General features: G+C 37.5%; 1 protein-coding gene across 1 annotated transcript in view; it reads right to left on the reverse strand.

The window, feature by feature from the left end:
* Nucleotides 1–4,528: 4,528 nt before the first annotated feature.
* LOC133520266 (indian hedgehog protein) overlaps nt 4,529–13,130 on the reverse strand; it is a 56,549-nt gene continuing 47,947 nt past the window's right edge. Inside the window, 2 exon segments of the mRNA XM_061854642.1 lie at nt 4,529–7,543; nt 8,225–8,367. Coding sequence (XP_061710626.1) covers nt 7,079–7,543; nt 8,225–8,367 — 608 coding nt within the window. The 3' untranslated portion in view covers nt 4,529–7,078.

The following is a 13,130-nucleotide window of genomic DNA, read 5'->3' on the forward strand; positions in this document are numbered from 1 at the left end:
TGAATGAGAATTTTTTTATTACATTCATTTATATTTGATTTGGTTTGATTTTGTGTGTGAGTGTTTTCCTTCCGTTGGTATGGTGAAAAATTGTGTTTCACTCGGAGGCAATTTGTTTAACCCTCGTGCCTTGAAGCCCTCTCAATGCTCAAGAATCCATTTCTCGAACCACTCGCTACGCTCGTGGTTCAATTCAATACTGTCAATATTAGCACGAGCGGTTAAACAACTGTGCCCCCTTGTAAAACAAATAATTATTAACCAGAGCATATAGTATTGAATACTTAACTAAGTACTTAATTTACACTTCCCCGGTTACACTGCGGTCTACTTTTACAAATACAGTCATTTAACAACAATATATCTTGCTCCATTAATTTATCAAAAGAAAAGCAATTTGGTTTAATACGATTACCAGCCAAATTTGGATCCAGAAATATTTTTGTAACAATTAAATCTCTGTAAAGTTTCGTTTCTTCTTGCGCTGTCAAGAACAATAATTCACTTTATACTAAATGAATTTCGTTAAAGTATGTAGGTATTTGTAATTTATTGTATTCAGCAGCCGTAGTTAAAAATGCTTAAAAACGTAAAAAAACGTGGCAAACAAGCATGCGGCCCACCTGATGGTAAGCAGTCTCCGTAACCTATGTACCCTAACATTCCGCACCTCGTTGAGCTCTGGCAATCTTACTCACCGGCAGAAACCCAACACTATGAATGTGTCTACGTTAAATAATTTTGGTAACGAGTGGTATGTTATTATGATTATTCATTTTACTTTCATATTTCCTAACGATAATTTCTCCTTCAGACAAAATCTTCACGTGCTCTTTTAGCGGGGTGCCTCCGGTGCCCTCATACTATGTAAGGTATAAGGTATACTATGTAAAGATTTGTAGGATTTTACTTTTTAGGTATGTACTTTTAGTTTAGTTTAATTCATAGCTTAATTTATTTCTGTTAGTTTTATTTACTTATTTTTAGGCCTAATTTTAGTTTGATTTGTAAAGTATCTGAATAAAAACACTATTTTCAGTAAAAAAACATTAAAACTGCACACAGTCCAAACAAACTTCTATTCTTTTTCTAATGAAGAACGGGAGACATTTAATTATTTATATTTTAGAATATGTGGCATGTAGTTAGAACACAGGTCTATTGAATATTTTATACCTACTAAATTTCATATCACACTATTGGTATGTAATTTGTTAATATTTTCATTCCAAGACCCCCTAACCATTTCGAACCGTGGGGCTGTGATTTTACACGCAATTCAAAAATAATAACTTAAAACGTTAAGCATAACAAATATTACGAATACAATAAACACTAAAAGAGTAAATTTACTCTTCTGTAAAAGTTTTATGAGGCTATTTGAATAATGTCTTAAAAGATTGTTCGCATTCGTTTCCTTTGCGGGAGCTTATAATTAAATTTTGCTTTTTTGAGCAAATGGTAAGCGAGTTGAAAATTTGTAAGCCAGTCCAACCTGGTCGCCCTAAATCCTTACCTACATCAAAAGGAGTTAAGGAAAATATAAATGTTAAATGTAATTGAAACCGATTACCTACTTCTAATAATTATTACCATAATTACTACTTATATTATCAAAGATATATATAGGGAGCGTGCACGCACTGTAGGAGGCAGCACAGGAGCCGCCAGATTTTTGGCGCGAAGCGTAAATGTGATGTTTATTATTCCGACGTAGCCCAATAAATGGCAGAACCTACTATGCACAAGAAAGCACGTGACGTGTAAATGTACATATTTATGGTTCCGATTCAGGCCACAAGATGGCAGACCCTCAAACGCGCACGGTCCCTATATATAATTCCGTATAAGATAAATAAAATCTCAGAAAAACACATGCCTCGAAAAATTAAGAAAAATTGATGCTTTGTTGTTTGGCCTATGCTCGAGTAGACGGCGACACCGTTTGATATTTAACACATATCAGTGAAAGAACATAGGTCAAATAGCCATATGCAGGTGGCAGTAAATTTAGTTGAGTACAAAATTTACTTCAACAATACACCTCTATACTAAATATCTATACTGTTTCTGTATTGAGGTGTGCAATAAAGAGTATTTGTATTGTATTGTATTGTATCTTTGCTATTATAGAGTAAAATAGATTATATACAAGGTGGCCAAAAAATATGTGCATTCCCGTTGCCAGGGAGATTTTGGGATTATACTGAGCAACTTTTACTATAGGACCAACCCAGAAATGTATATAAAAAAGTGGCCAAACCCTCCAGTGGCCGAGGCCGGAATATAATAAAAATAATTTGATTACCTCTCTAGTTTTTAATGTTATAATATAAATATTACTTCCATATATTCATCGCTCAAAAGTGATCTATGACATACGATAGAAAAAGTGTTTGCTAGTATAATTCCGAAAGGCGCTGCCGGTGCATTTAGTGAGGTGGATACAAATCGATTTAAAATAAGGATAAAAGCGCATAACTTAACTTGAACCTGATAGAGCACATTTTTTTTTAAATGCAAAAAAGGGAATTTACAACTATTATAATCTTGTAAGATACATTGCCAAGAAAAGGTTTAAAAAACATTACAGTAAAATATGCCAAATCCAATGAAACATAAGGCACGACTACACACTTTTTTGAATTTTTTGAAATTTGAGTCCAGTAATTTCTAAGATATTTCAATTCTTTAACTTATTTAACCAGCTGCTCAACCTGCCCTTTTTTAACCAACCTTCGCGTTCGACGTGTTGCCTCTCTGTCGCACTTGTAAATTCGTACATAAGTTTGATAGGGAGGCAACACGTCGAACGTGGTTCGCTGTAGACCCTCAGAGCGGTAATGTCTGCGGCTTCCAAACTGAAGGGTCGGGGGTCGAACTCATGATCATCGCACCGATGAGTTTCTCGGAACCAAACAGGTAGATTCTAATGTAACAATTTGTAATTTTGAACTGGTTTTGACATGACCATGATGATCATCATGGTGCACCAACGGTTACGGTTTCGACACCATGTAGATAGCTGTTAAGTCTAAATCAGTTTTATAATTTAAACGTAGATTTTAGATTTAGAACGGCCATTCTCAGAAATAATGTCTCATCATCTTCCTCGCGTTGTCGCGGCATTTTGCTACAGCTCTTAGAAGCCTGGGGTCCGGTTGTCAACTATTCTCAAGAATTCGTGTAAGGACTAGTTTTTACGGAAGCGACTGCCAGATGGCCTTCCAACCCAGAGGGTACACTAGGCCCCTTATTGGGATTAGTCCGATTTCCTCACGATGTTTTCCTTCACCGAAAAGCGACTGCTAAATAACAAATAATATTTCGTAAATAAGTTCCAAAAAACTCATTGGCCCGAGCCGGGGTTTGAACCCGCGACCTCTGGATTGCAAGTCGCACGCTCTTACCGCTAGGCCACCAGCGCTCAGAAATAATGTCTGCTGTTTCATGCCTTACCCGCCGCCCATTGACACCCGTAACACTAGAGGGGTCGTAAGTGCGTTGCCGACCATTAAGATAAGAGTACGCTCTTTTCTTGAAGGTCGTATCGGTCCGGAAATATCGCAGGCGCAGGCCACACAGTAAAGATATATTTTATCTATTTGATTTATTGTCTAAATACTCTATTACATTAATATATTTGATATGGGCTTGTGCACAAATGACGCGAGGTTTTTTCGGCTACTTTTTGACTCCACCCTCCCCCTTGGTGATATTTGGTGAGGTTCTTGGCGAACCCTCCCTCCCCCACATCACCTCACGTGTATTTTTTTGAAAGTTTTTATTCAATCAATTTTTAAGTTAAATAGTATTGTATAGAGTAAATCTTGTTTAGACTCGCTGTTTAGAAGTGCCAAGTGAAGATTTATATGTTTAACGAAACTGGCAAAAGTTTGTGGTAGATATTTTTTCTTAGTTTCGTTCACTATAGAAAAATACACGTGAGGTCTCCTTATACCCCCCTTCCCCAACGTGATCTGTCGTGATTTTTTCGTGACACCCCCCTCCCCTCCTATCGAACCTCACGTGATTTGCGCACAAGCTCTATCGAAAATTCGGTGTATTTCTATCTGCCGGGCACAGATGGGAATATGTGCATTCATCTGATTCATTGCCATCTGATCATAATCACGTGGGGCGAGCATAAATGGAAATACACCGAAAATTCGCTATTTAAACGTTTGACCGCCCAAGAAGTCAACTAATGCGCGCCGCGTTATCCCAATATCAACCTTCGTATATTCCGACAAGGTTCACAATGCGCTGCATTCGATAGGCCTGGCGTTCAAAGGGTTAACAATACTTTTAATTTTATTGGCATCTGTATATGAAATGATTACTTACATATTTTGCGAAATGATTTTAAAAGAAAACACCTAGTCGTTTTCACAAAGCCAACATTTTATTTTGATTGTTAGTAATACATAAAACGTCTATTTTCAGACCAACCATACTGAAATATAGACTCGTCATTTCATATATATATGATGTAAAAATATCTAGGGAAATAATAGAACAACTTAAGTTGATTGGAGTTTTTTATATTGTTACAAAATAACAGCAATAAATAAATAATATAAAAAGCACAATACATTTTTGTATTTTATTCCTATACACATTGAGTAAATTTACCTAAACTTGTCTACCAAATAATGACATAATAGGTAAAGATATCATACACTTATGGACATGTCAAACATCAAGTTATTCCTTGTCAGATATTAATAGACTTCCTTGATAATTTGAATATTTTAATTAAGTTACCTACTTTTTATGCCACAGCTTTATCCTAGTAAAACCAACTTAAAGACCAGAGCACACCTGCTGCGTGTGCGTAGACTAAAATGTTGGGGCCGTTCACGCGCACGTTACGCAACCCGTGTGCCGTCTTTCATAAAGATCTGTATATTACAACACACTACACACGTAGCCGGTGTGCACAGGCCTTAAAATGAATGCCTCTCCAATCGTCACATTCAAATGTGAGCGTTAACTCATGAGAGGAGTGTTCATTTTAGATCGGTTTTACCCTACTTATTTAATTGTTATGTTCACAATATTAAATTATATTTAACTTGTTGTGCTTTTCAAAGTCATTTACTTGACAGTTCAGTTTCTGTTTTTAAAACTAAACTGTTTGTATGGCAAACTTATGGCATTATATTATTGTCAAAATATTAGTTAAAGCTTTCAGATTTACCTGCTACGTAAGTATATTCTTATTATATGAATAAATCTATTGTATAAATCCTTTTAGGCCATGTCTAGGAACATGTACACTCAGAAAAATGGAACCCTGGGCCTTCGTTTTGTATATAAGGACTAGGCCACACTGATGCGTTGCGTTGCGTCGTCGCAACGCATTCAATGTAAAATGACGCAGCGTCGACGCTGCGAGGATGCCTGCGACGAAAAAACGCAACGCACCAGTGTGGCCTCACACTAACGTCACTTAGGCATAAACATCAAGTTATACATGAAGTGGTTCCATGTTGGCCCGTTTCCATACGGTCGACTGTACAAAGTGATCATTATGCTCATTGTAAAACGTTATTAACTGCAATAAAATTTGGAAGCATGTTTATATTATTCCTAAACGGTGTTGCCAGTCAACGGACAACATTTTACTAAATCAAACTATAGGAACCCAAACATCAGTTCACGATCTTTGATACGATCTGGGCTATAACCGTGAAAATAGAAGGTCGTCAAATTCGAGCAACTATCTCGTTCACTCTAATTACGCCTTAATTAGAGTAAAACAGAAAGATGCTCGAATTTTGCGGACTTCAGTGTTCGCGGTAGGCCCTCTGCAGCCATTGTCAAACGGCACTTGTTAACAACGCGTTTGTAACATCAGTTGGCAACGACGGCTTACTTATACAAAAGAAGCTAAAGCTAAAAATACACTCCTAAGTTAATATTTCAAATATTTCACAAGCTAGAACTTTAACTCAGACCACAATAAACGTTAGATGTATAAAATAAGGCACATTCAAAGATTTCATTCGAAACAAAAAGAAAAAAAAAAGATAAACAAAAGAGGGGCATAAATTAATAAAGAATCGAGAGAAAAATAAATTAAAAAAGAAAGTGGAAAATATGTCATGCGAAAATAAGTTAAGGTGAATAGGTTTTAGTTAAATCTATTAGCTATCGTCAATTTATAAATAAGAAGCTTATAAATAACAATAAATAAATCTTAAGGCACTGTTTTAGGTACCAAGATCACAATTTTATCATTTTCTAATGATGTTCGTGCATATGGGTCGTACACAAACTAAACAACGTCCAACATCCCCCGAGTTTTCGAATGTTAAGGAAACTGAAACTTTACGGATAGCTATCATATTCGCAAATGATGCTCTGGATGTATATATGGGTTGTTAAATTAAAAGGGCTTTTAGTGAATCCGATTTCTCAACTTTCAGGCGCGGGAAAAATAAATTGTGTCGCAGGATATCAAACTTGCTGGAATCCACGAAAAATTATGACGGATTTCGAGTCAGGTATGACACAACGAAATTAATTTCGAAGTATTCCTTGTACTAATTCAGAGGATTTAGGTAAAATTCATATGCGTCGACACATTTAAAACCTAAATCTGTTAGCAAGCCAATCGATTGGAGGCTTGGAATGTTTCCTAACAAGAGACAGTCGGCGAACAGCACCATAACAGTGCCGATCGCAATCGGTAACGGAATCGCTAACGAAAAATAACTTTAGTCCACACCTTACATCTCTAACTCGTTCACTTACAGTTATCTGGTAAATACTTAAAAAGACATAAGCGCATACATTTAATTATTTCTGCATTGTGCAGAATAACAATACCGACACAATTTACAAACATTCAAAACTTTGAACTAAATAATACCTATGCGATCTCAGCTTACGTCCTAAGACTACTTAATAAATTAATTCCTATCGGATACATATATAAATCGTTGTCGAACATTTCTATAGTCGAATATATTTACAATGGCGGGGTATTTACACTGGGTTCTATTTACAGTCGTCCGAGCGGTGCACGACCCGCGTGCGACGCGGCAAGTTCCACTATCACTTAACAATATCAATGGTAGGAGTACGACGACGGTAACACGGCGTCTCCGACGTAGTAGAGCGCGCTGGCGTACCAGTGGACGCCTCGTGGGCTGTCGGCGGAGCTCCAGCCGGCCGTCCAGCGGAGCGGCGCCATGACAGCATGCGCCAGCGAGTGGCTCTTGACTACGGCGTAGCAGGACGCTAGCGCGTCGTCCACTATGATCGTGCCCGTTTTCGTCAGCGGCGCGAACACCCCGCGCTTGTGGACGGGTCGGGTATGCGTGACGCGCGAAGGCCGCATGACGCCGCCGGTGCCGCGCGTGAGCAGCACGTCACCGGGTCGCACGTCGCCCGCGAACGCTTCCCGCCAGCCGTCCGCGGCCGCCAGCAGGAGCAGATGCGACGGAGTAGCCGTGATCGCTACGCCGTTCTCTGCTGTCACTTCTATGAATCTTCGAGTCGCGTTTGGATCTCGGTCGATGAATGTTACAACCTGAAAACATTGAATATAGGCTTAAGTCTTTAATCCTCTAAACTCTGACATACTTTGGCAAACACAAAATCTAAAGGGCGCCGCAAAAATACCGTAGCTATTGGACTGAAACCAATTATCCCTTCGCATCCGGTTTCAGTATCACGTTTCAGCTTAAATGATTCTCGAGGGCTTTAGCGATCTATGGGACAAAATGTCTGATGCTTGAGGAATAGTCAATTAATTCGATGGCGATTGAGTAAATTAAACGATGATTGAATGATTTTAAAAATATCCTCACTTTTAAGGACTTTTGTTGAGTTTGGGTTGTTTTGTTTGTGTCATCATCATATAATTCTTATATGATTTTTTTGTATTACGGTGCGAGTACAAACATGTAAAAGTTATATATTCCCCCACCCTGAGAAGAGTAGGTACCATTTGTAATCAATTCAATTCAAATCATTAATTATTTATTAATTGCAACTAGCAATAATTTAAGTATACAACATGTTATTTAAATTTTGTCCTAGTAAATAAAAGTAGTCGTCATAGATATTGAGCAAGCCTCACCTCCGGGTACACCATCTTGCCGCTGTCATCAGAGCACTTGGTCTCCTATCTGCAGGGTGCTGATAACTCACGCACCCTCCGGCATGTGCATCACTTTTAAAAGCACGAGGGAACTCTAGAGCAACTCACCTCCGAGAACACCATCTTGCCGCTGTCATCAGCAGCGAGTACTCGATCCCCTATCCGCAGGGTGCCGATGTCTCGCGCACCCTCCGGCGTGTGCACCACCGCGCCGCCCGGGAAACAGCCTGCACCCATGCCGCTTGACGATTCTGTAAATGATATATGTTCATTATTAGAAAGTGTTCATAAAGAATGACTTTTAGTTTAATGTTCGAGTTTCAGATCTGTTCCGCGACAGCACAAAATCAAAGGTCCATCAGCACAAGGCCGCAACCAGTGGAAGGCGTTAGACCACAGCAAAATAATTCGTGGAAGCCACGACCCTCAGCAATGAGCTACACGACATAAGGAAGGTTCAAGTTTGGAAGTAAATAATCAACTGCACAGATATCATATAAATATGCCAATGTAAAATTGACAAAGGCCCCCAGAGTCCAGGACGGCGATCGAACCAGCGTCTTCAGCATTTAATTTTGCGGCTTTTTCTTTCGTAATCGTAAGCACCTATATGACATTTATTTTAGTATATAATTGACTTTTGTAATTGTTTATTATTAAAAATGTATAGTGTGTTATTTCTATGTAAAAGTTTGAAACTGTGTTTTACAAATGAATCATTTCTGATTTCTTAAAAAAGTTAATACACACACAAACAACTACATATAGTAATATGACTACGAAAAATACCAAACATAATATGTATTCCCTAGTTGTACGAGTAGTAATGAACAAGTTTTATCCTAATGTTTTATAGAAAAAATATTTTGTTAATACCCTTATAATGCTATTAGGCAAGTACTTTTTGTTATAAGACTTATAAGCCGCATCCCAAAATGATGAACACAGACTTTAGAACCACTAATTGGCTAGTTTAGTGAAATTGAATGAAATCTTAGAGAAACTGTGGTAAGATTATTTAGTACTAGACGCTTTGTCTGTCTTAAGACAAAAACAGTGTTTATTCGGGTAACAATTAATTATCTCCTTCGAAGTTATCTACTCGCTACATTAAAATTAGCACATCAATGGGATTCATTTGACCGAGAACAGGGTACAATCTTACTGAATTCGATTTTAGGTATATGTACAGTCACGGACTTTAATTGTTAAGCCATTTAGGGTTCAAGCTAATTTAATGGTTTTCAATACTAAGGGTATAACATGTCCAATGTAAAGTAAACCCTAAATAAGAGGGAGGAATAGCTTTGCGCTCCTAGCGATATAACGGTATTTTTTCTATGAATTTCCATTTCGGGAGAAAACGTTTTTCACAAACTAAATTTTACCAAATCACTTTGATTTTGATGTGGATCGCTTCAGCATTATGTATATTCCAGATTTATAGTCTCGGCTTAAAAAAAAAATTTTTTCGTATTACAAATTAAAAAAAAGGAAAACCTATACCTAAACCTAGTTTTTAATTGTGTCAATAACATACTAAAAAATTATGGAGAATGGAAAATGTGTAGAAGTGGAAAAACGTTTTCTCTTTTTGTAAGGACGGCGGTCATGTTGGTATACTTCTCTCGAGCAGTAGATACTTATTTAACTTATTACCTTTTTCAAGGCACAAATTTAACTCCTTTAAATTTTTAAGCAACCCAAATGAATGTGATAAATTCAAATTAAATTTAATTTGGCTGTGCTTTAGGTACCTACAGCTTCCATAAATCGGCTTATTTTTAATCTCAATATTTTTCAATATCCTTTTTGATCCTTGATACATTATACATTGATATTCGACGTGCCTTATTCAATTTCACGCCAACCATAAAGCATCAATATGAAACGAGCATGCATCGCGTTCGCGTGTCCCGTACATGGCGCGAGTAAAAGCAATAAAATAAACTCGCGAACATAAAATCGTGCAGAGGACGATAGTAAATTAGCTCGGAGCAGTCATATCCCTTTAAGGAATAATGCGCCGGTAATTAAAATCCGATAAGATGCGAAACAAAGCGAATGTGACCGAGCAGGCTATCGGCGGAGCTCGCAGGTAGCTTACCTCTCTTGTTACTACGAGCTTCCCACGGAATTCCAAACCCCTAATCGCTAACACGAATTTTAGCGGATTTCAATCCATTTTACGAAATCTTTTTACCATTGTACTTCAAAAAAAACTAATCAAAAAAGTTTACCTAGCTCAGGTTAACTCCGTTAACATATTTGTTTATAATCTAATACTATTTACCTAAATCCTTATCCAGCTTAAACTGTACCTGTCCGTAATCTCGGATTCTAAAGTTTTGCAAAAAGTGTTTACGTGAAGCTAAATGGTATTCCAAAGATTAAGGGAAATCGGTTGTCGGTAAGCTGCCGCATGCTTCGCGTTGCACAGGCTACTAAGCAGTAAGGTCGCAAAGCCTCGTCACTGAAGCCAAAAGGGTACAAGAGCAAAAGAAATGGAAGCGCGCTTGGTCCTTATTCATTATCGGCAACATTACAGAGGGTGTGCAATTGCATGCGCAAATGAACAAGAAGAAGCCAATACGTCACTGCATGGAAAGGCCGCTGGCGTCGTTTGCGTGAGCTCGTTAAATTTTGATTTGTTGTGTAACCGACCGATAAATCCAGGCGATCTCTGCTCACAAAGCCTCGCCCATCCGGACGCGTTATACAATAACCGCACAAATTAGATTTCGTTCAAAGTCAAGCGCTTATTGTCGATATTTGTTTGTTGTTCAACGCATCACACGAATCATTGAATAGGCGTCGGCCACCTTTGCGTTTTTTTTTTCGCATCGGGATGCAATTCATCTTACAGATAATATATTAACAGACACCATGATCGGTAAAGAACTTGGTAATAGATGTGGGGTAGCAAAAAATATGTCAGCGTTTCCGCTGGATTTTTAATTGACCATTGTTACCGTTTATATAATGAAACGATTATAACTTGAGGTGCATCTACACCTAAATAGCTAGATGGAACGGATACTTAGGTTTATGAGGAATAATAGAATTAAGATGTATAAATACTCTACAGGAGTATCTGCTTAAATTTGAAATGAGTTTCCGTGAACCGGCCAACAGTCGAAGTACGGTATGACGTGAGACGAGTAATGTTTGACAGCTATAGATGTTACGATAAGGACTTGGTTCAACGGTCTGAGAAGGTTGCGCATTACAAGATAACACCAAAATAAAGCAGCCTTTCTTGCCTATTCGTTACTAGTTTTGAAATCAAATGTTTGCTCAAAACATGGCATGGGCGTGACGTCTTTTTGTTAATTAATCAACTAGTGAATTACCAAATAAAGGAAGCGTGTTAAGTGATCAAATCATCGTTTACGTAATCCATTTATAAGTATAGTTTGGCAAGTCATTTCCGTCAGTAGAAAAGGCAGAAAATTAAAAACATGTAGGCGCAAAGGGTTCTGTCCATAGAAAATTTGAATTTCGCGCCTTTTGACAAAAGTAGGTTTGTCAGCATAGGTTTGAACAATTTGACATTGTAAATCGGGCATTAATCTTTAAAGAGTAGGTAAAGTAGATAAAATAAACGTATCTAATCTACCTATATAGGTACAAGAACTCTGAAAGAATTTGAATGTATGTTTATCAATATGACTTTCTGTATCGTTTCTCTCTACCTGCATTGCATTATTAACTTTTCCATATTACCTATCACTTAAAACGTATTATTCTCTAGGTGTTTAATTAATGCATTCAAGTAAGCTTAATTATATTTAGTTAAATTTAGAAATCCACTATACAATCACAGGGCCTTAAAGCACCTATTTACTTCAAAATTTCCCACTCGAAACCTCACATTTCCATCCGTATGTGAACGCCGCTATCCATAAAGTGCGTGAACAGATAACATACTTTAACCGAAGATGTGCCGATAAGTGGGGCTCCCCTCCCCTCCGCCGCGCGGGGCGGCGGCGCGGGCGCCGCGAGTGGCCGCGGAGACCCCGCCCCGCGAGGACCACCGGGAGAGCGGGCGGACCTTACCCGGTGAACGCACGTGACACACTTCATAATTCATCTACGTTTTTGTTTTCCAAGCGCGTGAAAGTTTGTAATTGGCAGTCTATTTTATATGGTCAAGTATATGTCAGATTGATCATATAGGGAAACTGTTATGTTAAAAAGACTCCTAAAGCCGCTATCCTATAAATTATTGGAACAGGCATTACAACGCGAAATTCTCTAGTACCTAATTACGATTTTTGTTTTACCATACCATTAGGTAGGTACTTATTTATTACCCATAGAGATTTTTTTTGAGCGGAATAGCAAAGAAATATCTGTACCTACATGTAAAAACAAAAACAAGTAAAAAATATATGAACCTCGGTAATGAAGAGCGCACGTCAATACACGTAAATTACTTAAACAAAAATATATAGTTATATTTGCATACATAAACACAATTGTTTACGCGTATTTTTAATTAACTTAAAAATATTTTTTTATTACTATCTTATTTAGAAAATTATGCTTTAACTCAGAACTATCATCAGCGGCACGAATTAGGGTCACTAAAATATTATCTAAATTAATCTAAGCCCAGTGAATCATTCAATGCAATATTAATACCTATGTAGGTAATTTTCTACCCACTTTGAATAATGCACATAGGTTCAGACAACAACGTTTAAGTTAACATGCATAGGTACTATAAGGTACGAGTATATTTAGAATACCTCTCAAAATGTATGTAGCTAATCAGTCCAATAAGAGCAAAAGCATGAAGGTTGCAACGATCTTTGATGCGTATTTTATCTAATCTATTACTAAGTATTATACCTATCAACAGTATCGAATTACTATAAATATTTAATCAACTCATCCCATCTGATTTAACTAGATGATTCATACGTTGATTTCGTTGCAACAAATTGTGAATGGCGAAATGTAGTAAGATAAGCGACGACTTTTCAATAAAATATGCAAATCGTGTCAA

Source organism: Cydia pomonella, chromosome 8 (genome assembly GCF_033807575.1).
Source record: "Cydia pomonella isolate Wapato2018A chromosome 8, ilCydPomo1, whole genome shotgun sequence".
Taxonomy (NCBI): domain Eukaryota; kingdom Metazoa; phylum Arthropoda; class Insecta; order Lepidoptera; family Tortricidae; genus Cydia; species Cydia pomonella.